This window comes from Lepisma saccharinum, chromosome 1, assembly GCF_977018435.1.
Source record: "Lepisma saccharinum chromosome 1, izLepSacc3.1, whole genome shotgun sequence".
Classification (NCBI taxonomy): Eukaryota; Metazoa; Arthropoda; class Insecta; order Zygentoma; family Lepismatidae; genus Lepisma; species Lepisma saccharinum.
Window position 1 is genome coordinate 123,401,119 of NC_139229.1, and position 19,828 is coordinate 123,420,946.

Genomic DNA, 19,828 nt, shown 5'->3' on the forward strand with positions numbered 1-19,828 from the left:
CCGAGACTAGAAAGGGGGAGGCTAAACGCCCAAGATTTGGGGTAAATTGACAAATATCTGCAAAACTATTTATTAAAAACCTTGGTCAGTTTCAATCGGCACGTCATAGAAAATTATAATTTGTGTTTCTGAGTGGAAAGGGACGTAGAGGAAAGTCTTACTGTACCGACCATCTTACAGTACCGACCGGCTTACAGTTCTCACTTCCACTGATAGATTGCAGGGTACTACACTGACACGTGGAGGGATGCTGTAGTCATACCGCACATAGTTCGGGCGCGATGTCTTTTGTTCAGTAGTGAGGGAACTGCGAGGCGTTGAATAAGTTTCACGATATTTTGAGTGAGAAAAGTTATCTTTAGGACACCATCATGTGTTTTGCAATGCCTGTGAAAGATACATGTGTTAGGTCAATGTTTATGGTAAAAGTTATGTAATATATTCACTACGCGTGCATGGTGAGCCATCACCTGCAAGGTAACAAGTGTGTCGTCCAGTACCGACCACCCCATCGTCGTCCAGTACCGGCCAATATTAATTGTAGAAGAAAATGTGGTCTAATTTGAAGATAGTGGTCAGAGCCTCTTTTAATCATTACAGAGGAAAATGGCAACACCGAAGAACAGGAAAATAGGAAATTGGGCGGAACCAGTTATGAAGGCGGCTGTAGGTGAAGGAATTCCTAACATTCGCATATGATTTGGCAGAGCATCTAAAGCTATCTCATCAATTTAATTATTGCATATCACAGTATTACAAAATATAGTTATTAGTTATTGGGCAGACATTATTAATGTAAAAGGTTTCTCGTTTTATTGATTTTAATAATTATTTTGTATTTCACTGTCGTCCATATTTGGTGGTCGGTACTGGACGACATTTTACAGTCTTTCGAAAATAATACATTTTTATTTTTCTCAATTTGTATCTATTTATAAGTAAGTATAAAACATATAATATATTTTTTATAGCAAAGGAATTCTGGAAGAATAGAAAATTGTTTTGGAATTCACAGTTCTTTCACTTTAACAAAAGTTATAATCAAAATACTTAAGGTGGTGGGTACTGAAATACATTCCTTTAGTACGTAATAGTTCCAAGATGGCGGAATGTGGCCACTTTTCCCATGAAATTGCTATTCCCGAACCCATAAAGTCAATCACAAACTCGAATTACTGCCTTGTGCTAATTTATTTTTCTCTCCCGAAATTATCATTCTGGACAAATATTTATCCTAAATTTCACCCATTAATTACGTCTTAGAGTTTTCTCTACGGCACAAGTTGGCAAATTAAAAGTACTACAAATACATTTTAGAACCTTCGATTTAGAAGTTATGATAGTTAGAATTGCGTGACTTTTGAAACGCACTGCATATTAGATTTTCTTGCAAGTGTAAAGAGAACGCTGCATGAAACATCACGGTCGTAGTCTTTGTAGCGAAGTTCGCACATTGTCGTAAAGTTAGGCAATACACATATCGCCATGCTGGCTAGCAAGCATTTCAGAATCTAGGTATCACTTTTTTTGCCACTGGCAGTGCCTTTAAGGTAAAGAACGGACATCACCTCCAACTGCTTTCTCTTTTGCTTCCATCGGTCCGTAATCTAACCGACGTTGTTAACATGATAGGAAAGAAAGATGACAAAATCAATTCAATTATATAGTCTCTAACCCGTGATTTTTACACACAACATTCCACTCTCTGCACGTCATCACTCCTCTAATCCAAATCAAATTTATCTTCCGCATGGAAATTGTAGAACAAGGGAAGACAAAAGACTAATTATTCTGTATAATAAATACCTTCACTGCAGTTAGACCACGCCCAGAACTTCCAACTATTTGAAACATTATCCTGTCTTCGCGTCTGCAGGTTGTCTGCGAGTAAAGAGAAGGTCATTACCTCGTTCAATGCCGTTTGCCTGGCGCACAGGTATATAAATGCTTGCACCAACTTCGATCGTTACTTCAGTTCATTTCAGGAACACAGAAGACAATACCCTCACCAACCATGAAGGTAAGAAGGATATCGAGTATAGTTTGTGCAGGATAATTGGTCACTAAGGCAAAATTAGAGAGATTATTTTGGAAGTTTAAAACCTTCATAGAAACTTTACATGTTTCCAAGAAAAATAATAATTTGCCAATCCCAAAGAAACTATGTATTTTTCTTTGACACACAATTATAGGGATCAAATTTATTAACCATTTGCCCTTTAATTATGGAAATACAATAAGTGCAGAGTTATGTGTCTAAGCAACATGCAAATAACCTTAAGAATCAAGACCAAATTTTGTTGCAAAGGCTTCCTACTTTCAGACTTATTTCTTCGTACATATTACCAGTTATAAAGAGTAAAAATCTACTTCAATGTTTGTGTTATATATTTACTGCCAATGAAATTATTTCCAACATATTGAATTCCACGATCTTGTCAAAATTGGGGATAATACAGTATCTTTAACTTAGTGAGATATATTAAATTGTGGTTAATTAATAACTGAGCCATTTTGCGTCTCTGATATCGTTGTTGAACACACAATGAAAGCTCTACCTCATAAATATTAATGAGTTCCTCCTTCATGTAAGATGAACAGATTGCAACAAAAGCATTTCTCGAATCACTTAACGTTTTACTATCTCTATAAATAACACCCTTGAATACTATTTGCATGTGTACAGAAACAAGAAATTAGATATATAATTATGTTAGCACGAAGTTTAAAACTTTCAACCAATGTTGAAAGATACTTGGAATTTATACTTTATATTAAAAGTTCTTGTAACTCAAAATTTGACCAATTATTATCAGCATTTGAGGGAATAATGACAAATTTTATCAGTTAATGAAAGTGGTAGTGTGGTAAATGGTGATCAAATAAGTCAAACTAATTGCACTACAAGAGTATGAAACTGGCAATGAAATCATAATAATGTTTTCATGTTCCTTACAATCCACAATAAACTTATGCATTTTTTATCGGCGCATCACATTAATCAGCGTAAATTCAAAAAAAGTGTTGATATAACATTGTTACATGAATGCATTTATTAATATTTAAATGCATTGCTTGAATAATTAAATATTCTACTGATAGAACAAGAGAGCTTCGAAAACTTATTACTACGTTCTTTCTCCTCTTTACTTTCAGTTCTTGATTGTTCTCCTTGCCGTCGTGGTCGCCGCTTCTGCAGGCGGTTTGATTTCTGCTCTGCCAGGAATCGCCACCTACAGAACCCTTGGTGCTCCACTGGCTGCCCCCATCGCCGCTCAAGTAGTCGCTCCTTATGCCGCTCAATGGGCTGGTCCTCTCGCCGCTCCTTATGCCGCTCAATGGGCTGCTCCTCTCGCCGCTCCTATCGCCGCTCCTCTTGCAGCCCCAATTGCTGCCCCAGTTGCTGGTGCCCCGTAAGTTTATGCTATTGTTAATACATTAAAAATATACACAGATGTGCAATGACAGAGAGAATTATGAGTTAGCGGTTCTACATTTAATCTTGATAAATTTATTTTTAAAGAAGAATTGAAAGTTATTTTAAAAAAATAATTCTGAAGCTAATTTACAAGCATGATGAAGCAATTCATTTAGATGAGAAGTGTAAATTAATTTTTATTTTTGTCTTGTCTTAATTCCATGCTTTACTCCGATAGTTGAAAATATATGTAGATAGAATATAATGATATCAACTTCCGAAGATATTATATTATTGTAACAAGAAATCCGCAGTTTTTGACATTTCCATAATTGTGAAAAATGCACTAACACTATGTACTAATTCGCTTTTCCAGATACGTAGCTGCCACCAGAGGCGCTGTCCACACTGCCCCCCTTCCAGGACATCTTCTTGGCAGCACACACATCAACACCGCCCCAGCTCCAGGAACCATCTAAAGGGTTAATTTTATTTTCCGCTGTTGAATTGGAGTTGTAAGAACACCAAATCTTAAGTATTTAAATAAATAAAAAAATCAATCTTATGTAATTATCTTTACCTTGTTTCCTTTCTTAACTGGTGAAGAAACCACAGACTGAGCTCAAATTCTTAAGTACAGAATATTAGAGTTTGCAATCATGAAAGTATCATTTGGCTCAATTAATTTTAGTTCATGCAAAATTTTTAAAGAGCTACAAGCTTGGCATTTTTAGAAATTAGCCATATGTCGTGGAATTTGTATGAGAATTTGGTCCAGGGTAAAACTTTCTTGTCTACTATCTTCCCTTAAACTCCCAAATTACGAATACACAGACACGCGCGCACACGCATACACACACACACACACACACATATGTAGTCTATAAATATTTGTTACTTGTAGAAGCAATGTTAATCTCTCAGTTTAAATCAAAACCTGAGGTTACAATGTCCTCCAAAGCGAACAGATGCGATTTACTACTCTCTCTGTATAGTTGTAGATACAAGAAATGCAGCCATTGTATGTTAAACCAAAAATCTTTTAAATTCGCTATTATTTCATGGAATAATTTTAAACTATGATGCAAATTTTGAACCCCTCTGTGTTTTTGAAAAACATAGTACGTTTTTCGATAGTCTACTGTTTTTTTACAGGAACCTTAACAAGGATGTATCTTCACTTCAATCGCAACAACTCCAGGAAACATAAAGCTTTCACGAGAAAGAGGTAAAACGGTGCTTATTCGTTTCCTCATAATAATTTCTAATATGTTCATTGAAAATTCTTACCTTTTATGAAGAAATCTTGACAGTCTTATTATATAAAGTATTCCCACACTGCTTTTATTTTAAAAGTTGATTAATATTAATTCATAAAGTAATGAAACAATTTGTCTTACTTTATGTTGCTTATCTGCTGATGGACTTGATGAATAGGACACCGAAAAATACACACAGGCTCAAGCCAGTACTTCAACCTGTAAACTTTGTTAGTGAGATAAGAAGTCAACCACTCAATCATGCAACTAAACGCACGGCTACGAAATTAGGCGGGTGGCAGAAGTTTGCGCTGTTTCCACGTCGGAGCACAACCCCATGTGTTCGGAGGTTTCAGAGAATGGAAAATCACGTTGTAGAGTTGGTCTTTGTAACCATATGATACAAACTGACAGTATTTGCTAGAAAGGTCAGGGATGAAACAAAAGTGCCAGAGGATAGGCCGGTCTGACGCTCAAACTAGGCAACAGAGCTCGGTTGAGGTTGCCACACAGTGGGCGGGAACCAGCTACTTTTGTGCCGCTCTCGCTTTGCTTTTCTAACATGTGTCATCAGCGCAAATCTACCCAGAAGCATTTTTTCAAAATCATCGAAGTAATATTCTAACAGAAATGAAAATAATAATAAACATATTTGAACAATAGCAAGTTATAACTGAACGTTCTGCAGTATACTTGCGTTTACCAAGGTAGTTGCTAACAATAGAAAGTTGTCTAATGAATAATAATTACACAAAATTATAGATCTGTTACCATTCAGTGTTATACGTAAGGCATAGACGTGAACTTGTGTGTCACCTATTTCATCTGTTCATCATTCATCCACAATGTTGTAATTAAACTAGAGATGTAGTAAAGTGATAGCCGACCTCAGTGACAGAGTAGCTAGCACAGCGCGTTACGACGCCAGGAAAACTCGGGTTCGAGTCCCACCATGGACTTGGGAGTTATTTGTGTGTCCCTTCATCAATTCATCACATCATTACTCATCCTCATCCTAACGATTAGCCAAAAGGGACAGAAAAACGACTTTAAAATAACAAAATCATAACCATACTAAAGTGACGTAAAATAACGAAAATTAAAAAAAGAAATGATGTATTCAAGCTACAGAAAATTTTAAAACTCTGGATTTTATTTTAAAATGCGCTTTCCCTGTCAACGTCTTTTCCCAACATTCGAAATACTTTTCATTCACGCTTCTCACTAACCTAACAATACTACTAAAGTAGATTCGTCCGTGCACAATTCACATGAATATTCGTAGGATTTTTGTACTTCGACATTGTTGAGATAAATATTTTTCGCTGTGTTTTGATAATTAGCTACAATTAGGAAAGAAGATAATCTATGTTAAGTAATACTTAATAGTAAGTAATAGTAATTTTCGTGTGCTTAGCCAGTATCTCGAAAACTTTTCTTCTTTGAGCTATAGGGAATATTGGTAATATAATTTTATCTGCCTGTCCTTCTCTGAACATAAGTTAAAAATATATTTGAATACATTCATTTATCTTTTGTTACAATATCCTACTTGCAACTGAAAAAGATTGAATAAAATTGCAGGTCTTTCTAAGTTTGAATGTCCGATGTTTGTTGTCCATTGATTCAATACGTACACACATAAAATATCAAATTAACTCAATTATTTTTGACCTACGTGGCCAAGGGGCGGTAAGCGAAACTTTGTAAATTAACACGACGTTTAAATTTGCAACGTACAACAAATCTTCATTCAAATGTGGCGAAGGGGGTGAAGGCGAACGAATGACATAAAAAGCTACTACTTCACCCCGGTCCTGTTCTGCAAGAGAATTTCATAATTTGTCACTGCCAACACTTGGATAATGTTTGCCTGTTACGGTGTTTCAATTGAACCCGCATATTTGTTCCAATTGTCAATGTTATTTCTCCGTTTGCTTTTTTATATTATTATTTAATCTGTAAAAGAAATAATACCCATTGTCATTTAAAGTTTCTCTTCTTGCATGGTATATTCAATGAATAGTCCTCCTTTGTTTTGAAGTGTGTTATTCACATATTGCTTGAAGTGAAAGTCAAATTCCCTGATTTTCTCCCTTTAAGAATTTCAAGTCTTACGTGACAACATGGTGTTGGGATTTAAGAATAAATAATTCACCTTTTCTCATGAATTAGCCAAGACAAATCTATAAGAAAATATATTCACGGATATTCCTTTTATAATTATTGAGATTATCGCGTGTGACGAAGCACTCTTGTGCCTAAGATAGTAAAGTGTTTTATATTATTTTTAATGTGCCTCTATGGCGTTAATTTTCCAAATATCACTCCAATATACTGGCTCTTTTCCTCGAAGGGAATGCCACATCGTGATTTAAATTTGTTTTGGTTTGAACTGTGTTATTATGCATATTTTGTTTCTTTTATTTCTACTAGCCTATATATTCTGAGGATAATCCGGAGTGAAGTGTGAAGTGGGAGCTTGCACCAACTGCGTTGGTTAATTCAGTTCATTTCAAGAGCACAGAAGACAATTCATCACCGGCCATGAAGGTAAGAAGGATAGTTTGACACTTCGGCAACAGTTAGAGAGAAATTATTTAGAAGTACCAAACCTTCACTGGAGTTCTTCCACGAAAATAATAATTTGTCAATACTAATTAGACTGGTATGTTTTTCTATTACAGGGAACAGCATTTTTAAACATTAAACTTTACTTACATAATTATCTGAGTTATGGAAAAAATAATTGAACCAGAGTTATATGACTAAAGCAGATAAAATACTAAAAAACAAGAACAATATTTTTTAGCAGGAGCTTCGCCCTTTATAGTCCTTTTCAGACTTCTGTTATCCTCCATGCATAAAAGTAAAATTAGGAAATCTATTTAATTGTTTTTTATGTAAATGTTCGATCAAAAAATTATTTCTTAAAACTTGAATTCCAAGATCATGTCAAAATTGGAAGTAATTCACTACATTTAACTTACCAATACATACATACATACATACATACATATATATATATATATATATCAATATTTTGGTTCATTGAAAATGGAATTATTTCTATTACTGATATGGCTATTAAATACATAATGGTAATTCCATCCCATAAATATATATGAGTGCCTTCTTCATGTAACATGGATAGATTGGAACAAAAGCATATCCTGAACCACTTAACGTTGTACTCTCTCTGTAAATAACACCCCTAAATACTTGCATGTGTTTAAGCGTGGATAATTATATATATGTTAGGACGAAGTTCTAAATTTTCTTACAATATTGAAACTTTAATGGAAATGTATGATATTCAACTTGACATCATCACGCAGTGTAATCTGGGAAGATAGCGGGTAAACAGATTCGGGTAAGCCGCGAGGAAATTTGCATTTCACCACTTGGCACACTTTTAACAGTTTCTGTAGGGATTCGGAAAAGGTAAGAAGTATACATTCCTAATATGATTACGAATAACGTAACTTGAATCACTTCCGCACCATACGTACAATGCATACCACTCACGATCTGATCTGTTTGCTCATAATGTCTGGAGGAAGTTGTTCGCTGAACATCATTCATTACAACTTTCCATTACACGTTATTGCAACTTAATTCATTAATCATCGATCACGGAAAACAAAATGTTATGGAATATATATCTAGATATAGATGGTGATGAAATGAGTTATATTAAACCGCACTGCTTGAGTATAAAATCGGCATTGATATCATAATAATGCTGAACGATTCTCACAATTCATCCAAACCTTTATAATTAATATCAATGTATCATGTTAATTAGCGAAATTCAAGTAAAGTGCTGATACAACATTGCCATTGCCATTCCCACACGCATGCATTTATTTAGATGCTCTCTTGTGGTAGTATACTTAAATATACTTTTTTATATAATTTGTTCTCAAGAGAGTTTCCAGCACTAATACTGTTTACCTTTTCTCTTTATTTTCAGTTCGTCATTGTTCTCCTTTGCCTCATGGCCGCCGCTTATGCAGACACTGAGAACTTTGCTCTACCCAGTGCCCCTATCGCCGCTCACATGGGTCCCCGTGCGCCCATCGCCCCTCACATAGCCGGTCCAATTATTCCCCAAGATGATGGCGATCCGTAAGTTTATGTTAATACATATTTTTATTTGTAATGCATTGAAAATACACACATTTTTAATGCAAAAATAGAGAATCATGAGATGCCGGTTCTATGGTTAATTTTGATAAATCTTTTCTACGAAGAATTTAAAAATATATATTTTTCCAAATACACTTTACCAGAATGCTGAAAAAATTCATTTAAGAGAGAACTGCATAAAGTTTTATATTTTTCCTCAACACGACAGTTTGCTCAGCAGTGTAATAGAAATTTATATAGTATGCAATGATTGTAATAATGATTTCCACTTCAAATTAATTCAAATTCTTATGAGTAACAAATAGCCGGTGGTCTTTGTCATTTATGTAAGTGCGAAAGCTATGTTACCACCATCTGTTTATTTACTTTTTTCAGAGAGCCTGTCACGATATTCCTCTAGAGTCCCTCGACGTATGATGCTACGTCACACTTATACATCCAGAGACTCTATGTTCCCCTTTCAGGATATCTTGGCACGACACAAATCAACACTGTCACTACTCCAGAAACCAACTAAGGGGTTAATTTAGTTTTCTGCTGTCGAAATGGCATTGTATAAACACAAAATCTTCAGAATATAAATAAATAACTTATCCAATCACATAATTTTGTCTCTTCCTTATATCCTTCGTTAAGTAGTAGAGAAGCCATGAATTCTCATTCATGAAATACGTAATGGATCATTTCGGCTCAGTTAAGTTAGGCCTAAAATATTCTCCGTAATGTTTAAGAAACAATTATACCGCAGTTACAAATATAATTTACGTGAGAAAATTTAAATCAGGAAATATACATATTTTCATTAATCTCAGAAAAACACTTTATTTATTGAAAAACAGCAAACTTTTAAAAAAGGATGTAAGTTTTTTTGTTACAATCCATCTTTTACAGTTTTGCCATTGTACAAATTCGAAATTTAGGTGGCTAACCTCACAGAAAATATTAAGATATCACTTGGTCTCCAACTTGGTAAATTAAAGGTTCGAATAAAGCGCCTAGTTCGAGAGGCGTAGGTGATCTAAGTGGCCGGTTTAAAGTTTTGTCATAACGATAAGTGACGTAAATTCGTAGATATGAAGCCGATATTTTAAAACATATAAATGATATGAAAGATTGTTTTTAACATAGCGAACCTTCCTGGTAGTTTAGAAACGTAGTCGTAGATAGAGAAAGGCTAGCGGGGTAGGAGAAAATTTTTCAAAATGGCTGTTGGTTCTGGAATGTTTTACTACTATTACTTATAAAGACAATAAAATTTCTTAACTTTAAAACATTTTACATTCATGCACTTGTCTTACTTTATGTTGCTTCTTTGCCAATCTGGATAATCGCTACAATGAAGATGAATGTTTATTAGATTGATTGATTTGGTGTTTTGAGTCCATTTTATGCACAGTAAGGCTAATTGGGACTGGGCCTACAGTTTAAAGTGGGATCCGAACCACTTATGTGCCTCCACCGGGTATCGAACCCTGGACCCCTTCATTACAATTGTTGATTAGATGAACTGGATGAAAGAACATGAAAGAACACCCAAACCAGGACTAAAAAAGAAGAGTTTTGTGGTGAGATCGGGAGCTAATCGCTTATTGTCTCAGTCACAGAGGTAACTAAAATCATCCAACTAGGAAGTAATCTTAAATTACGTAGGTGGGTACAATGCAAAGATATTAAAAACAGAGTAGCAAATGCATGCGTAATATCGATAATATCTCTTTTAATACTAAAAGAAACATTTAAAAGCGGGCATTTTTAAAACTGTTGAGCTAATATTTTATTCATTCTTTTATTCATTCATTCCTTTATTTTGGACCTAACAGCTTTTATGCCGTTTTTGTACATAACAATATACTTATGAAACCTTCATTACACCTTTACATTTTAAATTATCCGTTTTGCCCCTTCGATTTCATAGATATTAGAATAAAAAACAACCATAACAAAAACACGTTCCCCATTACAATTGTATGTTACACTTCCTTAAAAAGGATAACAAACTATAACCCATCCACGCATCTGGATTAACAACCAAACTTGACAAATTTGTTGAAAATTGAATCTTTAGATTACATAAAGTTGCATATATGACCAGTAGGAAGACCAAGACGAAGATGGAGGGATAATGTTGAGATTGACCTAAAGGAAATTGGTAGGGATGGAAAACAGTGGATAGATCTTGCTTAAGATAGGGACAGATGGAAGGCCTGTGTTGCTCCAGCCATGAACCTTAGGGAACAAGAAGGCTAGAGAGTTAGTTAAAGTTTTATACAAGATATTTCTCTCTCTATTATATTTTGGGCATTCCAGTATTATATGTTGTGCATCTGCACTTTCCCAGCCACATTCACATTTCTTATTGTTCGTTATTCCAATTCAAGATAAATGTTGGCTAGTAGAGTCACTTGGGCGAATATGCCCATCGGGGTTAAATGCCCACCCCCTCGTATCTCACGCAACGTTAATGTTATGGCAACTCTCCGACTCTTGTTTGAAAGCGCCCTCCGTGGTGAGACGAGGCATCAGGTTTGGAGCTTGTGAGAAGAATCTGAAACCATCCAGGGTTAATTTCATGAGGTAAGAAGACAATTTTTGAGGTAATAATTTTTTGGACGTTGCTGTATTAACAGTGTGCAATAATACTCACCAGAGAGAAATAAACTGAATTATATTTGTGTAAAGATCAAGAGTCGGGGAAACATATTTGCAGATTGAAACTGCCGCATGGTGCTCAGAGTTGCCAACTCAGTGATTCAATTTTCTTCTTGTAGTTGTGGGGTGATATGCCCACAGAAATTATGTACAATATGCCCATGGGCATTATTATGATAAGAAAGGACTACAATGTGACTGGATCAGTGTATTCGTTGTAGTATGTGGATGCATGAAATATGTACCAAATTCAAGTCCATGTGTCCAACGTGCAATGCAATTTCTCACAAATGTAAACAGTAAAAGAGGCTATGGTAAATTCAAAATAAATGTTGTTAGACACGCTATGCTTATCTGTACAAATGATGTTCTGTTTACGAAACAAACGTTAATAATCTTCCAGTTACTGCTGTGTATTATTTTCCTTTAAATATGTCATGTCAAGTATTACAACAATTGTTTCTTGTATTGGGCATTTTGCCCCTAATCTGTGGGCGTTTTACCCTGAACACGGGGTGATTTGCCCAAATTGACATTCATCTGTTTATTTTTCTATGGTTCTTTGCTATAACACTTACAGTAATAAAACTTATAGGTGACAATAACAAAACATGTAGCTTTCATTTGACATCCTTTTCATTGCGACACTCCTACATTCCGCAAAGCTATAAACCGCCAAAAAAAAAAAGTTGGGCGTATTTCCCCGAGTGACTCTACACATATAACCCGACCTCAGTCTATTAATTAATACAATTACATTTCTCGTACCACGAACATGATAAAACCATGGTTTGTGTTTTGAATTCAGCAAATGGCCTATCTGTATGATCCTACAACTGTTGTAAGTTCATTTCGACACAAATCAAACCATTCATTCAAAATTTTCTTCTTTACTCTATGGAGATCAATATAGTATTAATATAATGATAAGTTCGTAATATTTGGAAGGCATGCTGCTTTCTTTGCAAATTCATCTACATGGGAATTGCTTGTAATATTACTGTGTGCTTTAATACAAGTAAACTCAATAGTTTTTTCCAGATTTTTGTATTGTTTGGACTAATTGTATAGAACTTATAATATAAGGGGATAATTTGTAAATACTCCTGCTAATATTTTAACTGAAGTTAAAGCAATAATAAACATATTTGGACAATAGCAAGTTATAACCAGTGGCGTGCGTTCATCTCGGCACTGATTATGGACAAGCGCCCACTTGCTTTCTCCCCTTTTCTACCTTGCTCCTTAGATTCTCAAAACAGCCAGTACCTGGATTAGTCTTTCATGCTCACAAGTGTATAATTGTTTTTCGTCAGGTCCGTAATGGTAAGCAGGGATGTTAACGGTACGGTACATTCTAATGGGTTCTATTGAGTTACGCAACAGTACCCGAAACTTTTTTTTCTCGCATAATTTAAATTCGGCAAAATTTCGGTTTTTTTTTTAATACGAAACTTGGACCCTATTTCAACTGATCGGGAAAAAGGTTCCTGGACCGCATTTAAATTGATCCGGAAAAAAGGTTCCTGGAACATATTTAAATAGATCCAGAATAAAATGTTCTTGAACCGAATTGAAATTCATCTGGACAATAAGGTTCCTGGACCGAATTTAAATTCATCTAGAAAAAAGGTTCCTGGACCGTATTTAAATTCTTCCGGAATAAAGGTTCCGGGACCGAATTGAAATGCTTTACAGATAAAAAAGTTCTTTACGGTCCAGAACCCATTTACGCTTGCTGATTTTCTCTCCTGGACAGGAATTGAATTTATTTAAAATTTCTGGACCTTTAACAACCCTGACTACAATTGCCCTGGGATAGAAGCTGTTCATCAAGGAGGGAAGACTACTGCGAACCTGCCTGTGGTTTGAGTTTTGAGGTTCAGTGTTTTTTAGCACACTTTGTACACAGATAGATTAATCGGGACTTGACCTAACGTTTAAAGTGGGATCCCAACTGCTATGTGCTTCCAACGGATATCGAGCCTGTTCTTCGTTACAAGGCAACGACGTTATCACTACGCCTCGGGGAGAACCAAACCTGCCTTAGCAATCAGCAGCAGTTGCATTTATGAAGTTTGAAACAATAACTTCCTGCGGAGTGAAGAGACGGTTCTCCATGGACACTTCTGGGTTGTAACGATCGCATTGAAAGTTAATGGGATTGTTACAACCCAGTAGTGTTCGTGACTGTAGAAGCGCCTACTCGAGGACAACTGGAAGAACTTCACCAGAATATTGAAAAACATACGGTGGTGCAGTACTTCAAAATATGATATTTACACTGGACAAATTTTGTATTTTTATAATCAAAGAATATAATTTATTGCATTAAAATAGTAACTTTTGTGTACAAATTGAATCTAAAACCAGTTATTTCATAAAATTATTATTATTTAATAATTACGCCTATTAATTTATTGTAAGCACCTAAAAGTCCTAAAATGGAGTTTATAAAGTCCGAAATCCCTTTTTTTAGCACCTAAAAATCCGTTCCCTTGTCACAACACAAACTTCTCCTCCCCCGGAAAATTTTAGAAGAAGATCGTGGTGGGAGGAGTCCCTTCGTTCCCCCTGGGATTTCGTACTCTAACGCTAAAGTAGTATTGCAGTTGGGAGTACAATTGTAGAGTTGCAATATTATGGTCCAAAGTAAAGGTAAATATTCAACTCAGCTATAGTCCGCTCCCCCAACCCGACCATCAGCAACGCAGTCGCTTGCAGACAAAAGCTGTCACACGGCGTATACGAGGGTCACTATTTATATTTTGAGGCTAACAATGAAAAAAAAGGAATTTGGCATTGAAAACTGCTTTATTGTTTTTCGAAGTATTCTCCGTTATGGTCAATACACCTTTGCATTCGTTCGAACCATTTGTCAAAGACACCTCCATAATATGGTTTTTGAACGCATCAACGGCGTCTTCCGCCGACGAAAATCGTTGTCCACGCAATTTATTCTTGACATTCGGGAACAAGAAGAAGTCATTGGGTGCCAAATCAGGACTGTACGGCGGATGACCCATCAATTCGATTTTTTGACTGTTCATAAAGTCGGTTGTTAGACGAGATGTGTGACAGCATTGTCTTGATGAAGAAGGATCCGACGGAGTTTGTTTGTTTTCCGTATTTGACCGAAGACCTCTGGCAAACAAATTGTTGTGTACCATTCAGAGTTGACCGTTCTACGTTCCTCTAAAGGCACAGTTGCCACATGACCAGTTTTCCCGAAAAAACAGGCGACCATTTGTTTCGATGTGCTTCGAGCGCGAACAACTTTTGTTGGATTGGGTTCATCTTGAAACACCCATACAGTCGACTGCTGTTTACGTTCCGGCTCATATGCATATATCCATGATTCGTCACCTGTTACAATCTTATATACGTCTTTTGAAGCACCACGATTGTATTTGTTGAGCATTTGTTTGCACCAATTGACGCGAGCGTCTTTTTGAGTTTTTGTCAAATTGTGTAGGATCCAACGAGAACATACCTTTCTCACAGCTAAATGATCATGTAATATTTTATATATGCTGGTGGAACTAATGCCTATGGTTGCCTCAATCTCAAAGTATGTCACATGACGATCTTGCAGTATTAGGTTTTGCACAGCATCAATGTTTTCTTGAACAATAACTGATTTTGGACGACTTTCGCGAATCTCGTCGGTGAGCGAATGGTTGCCACGATTAAATTCGTTATACCAGCGTTTCACAGTGGCAAAGGATGGGGCTTCATCACCAAATGTGGAAGTAAGTTGATCGATGCACTCTTGTCTTGATAATCCACGTTGGAAATCGTAAAAAATCATCGCACGAAAATGTTCACGAGTTAATTCCATTTTATTGCTGTCGCGCAATCTCCAAGGCAACATAAACAACACAAATGAAGCTATTGACAAAACATTTGAAGTACGTTATGGTCAATAATGCCTGACGATTCCGTGCAAACGTCAAATCGCGCCTAACTTCAATCAGTGTTGCCAAGGCTCAAAATATAAATAGTGACCATCGTAGTTTGTGGTTTTTATTTACATTCAATCTCAAAAGTACCACGTCCTCGTCTTGTAATCAAAGGGTCCCTGGTTCGATACCCGGTGGAGGCACATAGTTGTTCGGATCCCACTATAAACTGTAGGTCCAGTCCCGATTAGCCTTACTGTCCATAAAGTGGACTTAAAACAACAAATCAATCAATCAATCTGTCGAAAAGTACTGTATTTCCATATTAACAATGATTTCAAAGCCCCCAGGTACCCCCATTTATTTGAGGCTGAGTAAGTCCCAGAGGCGCTTATGTTGGGACTAGGCCGGAAAAATTCCGACATTAGATCACCCACCCCTAGAATCGAATCCGGGTGTCCCGTGTGGCAGTCAGACGCCCTACCGACTGGACCACCGCGCCTTTAACAACAAAATTTCAATGTCAGCATTTTGTCCACTTCGTTCGACTTACATAACCTAATATGTTCTTACCCACTATATTTTTTCGATATGTATTTTAAAACATCGAAATGCATGCACAAATTCTATTCATAATTTAATGAATATTTCTTTTAATAACAGCTCAACTTCTGACGTGGTTGTTAAGAATTTTCACATTAACGTTCTCATCTAAATGCATGACGCACAAAGCAAGAACTGCAGTGGCATTATTCCCATGTTCGCATTTGATGAAAACTCTGATTGATAAATATTAGAGTTCCAAGAAAGCCGGAAATTTTGGCTTGTTACTAATTACGGCTAACCTATTTCACTTCCAATGTCAATTTAGAGTCTTAGAGGTTCCTAATGTTATATTTTGGAACTACCTAAATAATTTTACATGCAAGAGACACACATTAGCCATTTCTGCTAGTTACTAATTTGTTTTTGCCATATATGAGTTTGTGTATTTCCTACCCAATGGCATAGTGGTAACACTGTCTTATAATCATGGGGTACCAAGTTTGATCCTCAGTGGACATATTGCATAGTGATTCGGATTCAATTTTAAAACTGTAGACCCAGTCCTTATTAACCTATCTGAGCACAAAATGAACATAATACAAACTTTCACGTGTTTGTGCCATTGTCATCATATCATGAACCGTTTAAAAACTTAAAATAATTTTGTTATACTCAAGTTGCTTTCCTGTGATGTCATAAAAATGAAGCAAATGTTAATGTTAAACTATTAGATGTTTAAGGACAATTAAAAACTTTACTATTCACAATACGTATGCAGAACAACTACATGCATATACACTCCATTTAATATTTAAAATCAGTATGCTACTACAAGGGAGATTTAGAGCCCAAAGTTACTTATACGAGTAAATGCAAGTACTGTTGTTGGAAAATGGCCAGATTTTTTATTGAATGTTATATATGTAATTAATACGTTAACATAATTTATTGGTCTATTCATAATGCATAAATTAATAAATATTGTATTATTATTATTATTATTATGTGACTAGGTAAAAAGAAGATATGAGAATAGTTTTAATTAATTAATTAATTGATTTGTTTATTTTACTTCGCTTTTTGTGCCATGATATGATGAAATTGATGAATGGACACTCACAAACATCCATACCCAGGCCGGGATTCGATCCCGGGACGTCGTAGCGCGATGTGCTAATGAATAGAGATAGAACTGTACATATTCATTACCTAGCTTATGTGTGGTTAAGACCACCAAAATTTGTACTATGAAACAACAGTACAGTTAAGAAATTTAATGTCAAAAAGACATATTATTGAATATTTTTTTTAATAACAAAATAAGGATATTAGATCCAGTTGATGAAATGCAAAGTTTCTGATTAATATTTTATGCATAAATAGTAGCGTCATAAATCTGATACTGTCCTTCCTTGCCTTCCAATAAATTCAACGCAAGAAAATAACCCTCAATTATACAACAAATGCTAAACAAGTATATTTTCATTATTTCATTTTAGAATTTGGTAAGTCTTTCTGGGGTTGGTGGATTCTATAGGTCTGAAATACGACCTTTGGGGAGGGGGGAGACCCTACAATGTGGAACAAAGATAAGATCCAAAATTCTGTAGGATTGATTGAGTTAGGATATTTTACATCATTTTTCTGCCACGTCAAATCATGACGATGAAGATGAGTGACGATATGATGAAATTGATGAAGGAACATACTCACAACAACACCCATGCCCAGGCCGGGATTCGAACTGGGAACCCCCTGGCGTTGTAGCATACTTTATTAACCACTCTGCCACAGCGGTCGACAAAATTCTGTTGGAGTTGGTACTAGAGCTAGACATAAAATTGTATAGTTGCAGCATGATGGTCCAAAGAAACAGAAGAAATCGATTCCCCCTACCAAACAATCATCAACAACATATAGTCGCTTACTGACAAAGGTTGTCACACGGAGTAGGTGCTTATTGTTTACATTCAATTCTCAGAAGTTTTCAAATAGTATTGTGTTCCACAAATTAACAATGGTTTTAAATTTCCTTAAAATATTTATACCACTATAATTGAACAGCAATGATAATTTGGTTGATTTGCTTTATTTTACTTCGCTTTTTGTGCCACTTTTGGCTAATTTGCGAAGATAGGGCTTAATGATGATATCATGAAATTGATGAATGCACACTCACAAACATCCATGCCGAGACCAGGATTCGAATCGGAACGCCTGGCGTATGTCGTAGCGCGATGTGCTAACCACTCCGCCACGGGGGCCTGCAATGATAATTCTTTGTTTATAAAATAATATATATAAAAATGAAATTATACGTAATAACAATTTTTATTATTACAAAGAATGTGTCTAAATGTGAGTTAACCAAAAAAAGATATGTTTTATCATTATGACTGCTACGAAAAGGCCAGAAAAGGAAATAAAATGAATGGACTGTCCCAACTAAATTGGGGCATCTGGTAGCCTTGCATCAATGGTTATAAAACTAAAACTACCAATATTGCAGACTGCAGACTTCTGGAACATGCCTCTCTACACAATAAACCTATTCACTTATGCAAGGACAAAATCGAATTTTTTTACAAATGTGGAAAATCGCCGGTTACTTTTCTGGCTTTTATAGGCTCGCATTTAAATTTTTCATGGCTCGAAGGGGTGCATGGCCCCATGAACAGGAATGCTGATGGCATAAGGTAATGTTGTCACCTTGTAATTAAGGGGTTCCAGGTTCAATACCCAATAAAGGCACTGTGATTCAGGTTCCATTTTAAGCTGTAGATCCAATCCCAATTAACGTGTCTGAGCCAGATTTTATTTTTTAATTGCCACTTGTGGCCAATCTATTTCAGTTTCTGCCTCAGTTTTGTTGCCACCATGCACTATTGCAATGCCTTTCAAGTGCCAGGCTGTGGCCCAGTATCGGGCCCTGGCATAAATTGTACCAGGCCATAAGAGTTCATTTGATCAAATGATTGCCAACTATTTTGAACCCAATTTTATATTTGTCAACAAGCCTAGGCACATACCATATTCCATTGTTTATTAATACTTAAGTTTAAGGGTGTACATTATTGTAAAAGTTTAAAAAATTATAGAAATTAGAATTTTTCTGAATTTACCATGCTGTGGTCTCAACTACAGTTGAGAATCACTACACTAGACGGCCAAAATACACCACATCTTGTTCCATGACCAAGTTTAGTGGCCATTAAGTCAAATTATACATAATACACTGGAAAGCCAGAATACAAATATTGTATGCTAATACTAATGTCAAGGAGTTTGATATTAGATTTTCGTTCATAGTCATAGTTCAAGAAGAAACTGTCTCATCAAGAATACATTTGATTGTGTTAAAAGATGTAGCAAAATTTCTTATTTTTCTTTTGCTTTATGTGCAAATTCAAACATGTCTCCCCCATGGTGTAGTGATAACGTCGTGGCCTTGTATAGAGCGACCACACCTTCGGCGAAAAGTCTCCGCGCGCCTCCTCCTCCTGCCGTTCAACTCGGCCCATAAGGAAGCATGTTCCACTCTGTCCCTCCCCTCCACCTGGGAGTATGGTGCACAGGAGTCGCGGGTCTGCGCAGACTTTTTTTGCTTGTAGTTCCATTATAAACAAGAAGTCCCGAGTTCGATACCAGTCCCGATGATCCTGTCCATGCATAAAGTAGAATTAAAACAACAATTCAAATAAAAAAATCAAACTTTGAAAATTATAATATACTATTAAAAGAAGTATTTACAAAATATACGTTCAACACTACTCAAGTCATATGAGTGTGTATGTTGATATATTTAAAAGAAAACCACTGAAATTTGAAGATAAGATTTGGTAAAAACTATACATTCAAAAAAGCAGTAATTTTTGAAAACTGCTTTGTCTATTGAAGAGGTT

The 19,828-nt window shown here is 35.8% G+C and overlaps 1 protein-coding gene and 1 long non-coding RNA gene across 2 annotated transcripts; both read left to right on the forward strand.

Moving 5' to 3' along the window:
- Positions 1-1,984: 1,984 nt before the first annotated feature.
- Positions 1,985-3,971, forward strand: LOC145987788 (uncharacterized). The gene is made up of 3 exons (XM_083122487.1): positions 1,985-2,020; positions 3,157-3,413; positions 3,795-3,971. The coding sequence occupies exons 1-3, from the start codon at positions 2,015-2,017 to the stop codon at positions 3,895-3,897; spliced, it is 366 nt and encodes a 121-aa protein (XP_082978613.1). The 5' UTR covers positions 1,985-2,014; the 3' UTR covers positions 3,898-3,971.
- A 3,127-nt stretch (positions 3,972-7,098) lies between these two features.
- On the forward strand, positions 7,099-9,435 carry LOC145987794 (uncharacterized). Its single transcript, XR_014441691.1, has 3 exons — positions 7,099-7,230; positions 8,654-8,808; positions 9,205-9,435. It is a non-coding gene; the product is annotated as an uncharacterized LOC145987794 (long non-coding RNA).
- The last annotated feature ends 10,393 nt before the right edge of the window (positions 9,436-19,828 follow it).

Excerpts from the sequence above, each read along its gene's own strand:
- LOC145987788 (XM_083122487.1), top strand. Across the intron at positions 3,414-3,794 it reads GCCCCAGTTGCTGGTGCCCC|ATACGTAGCTGCCACCAGAG; the intron begins GTAAGTTTATGC and ends TCGCTTTTCCAG.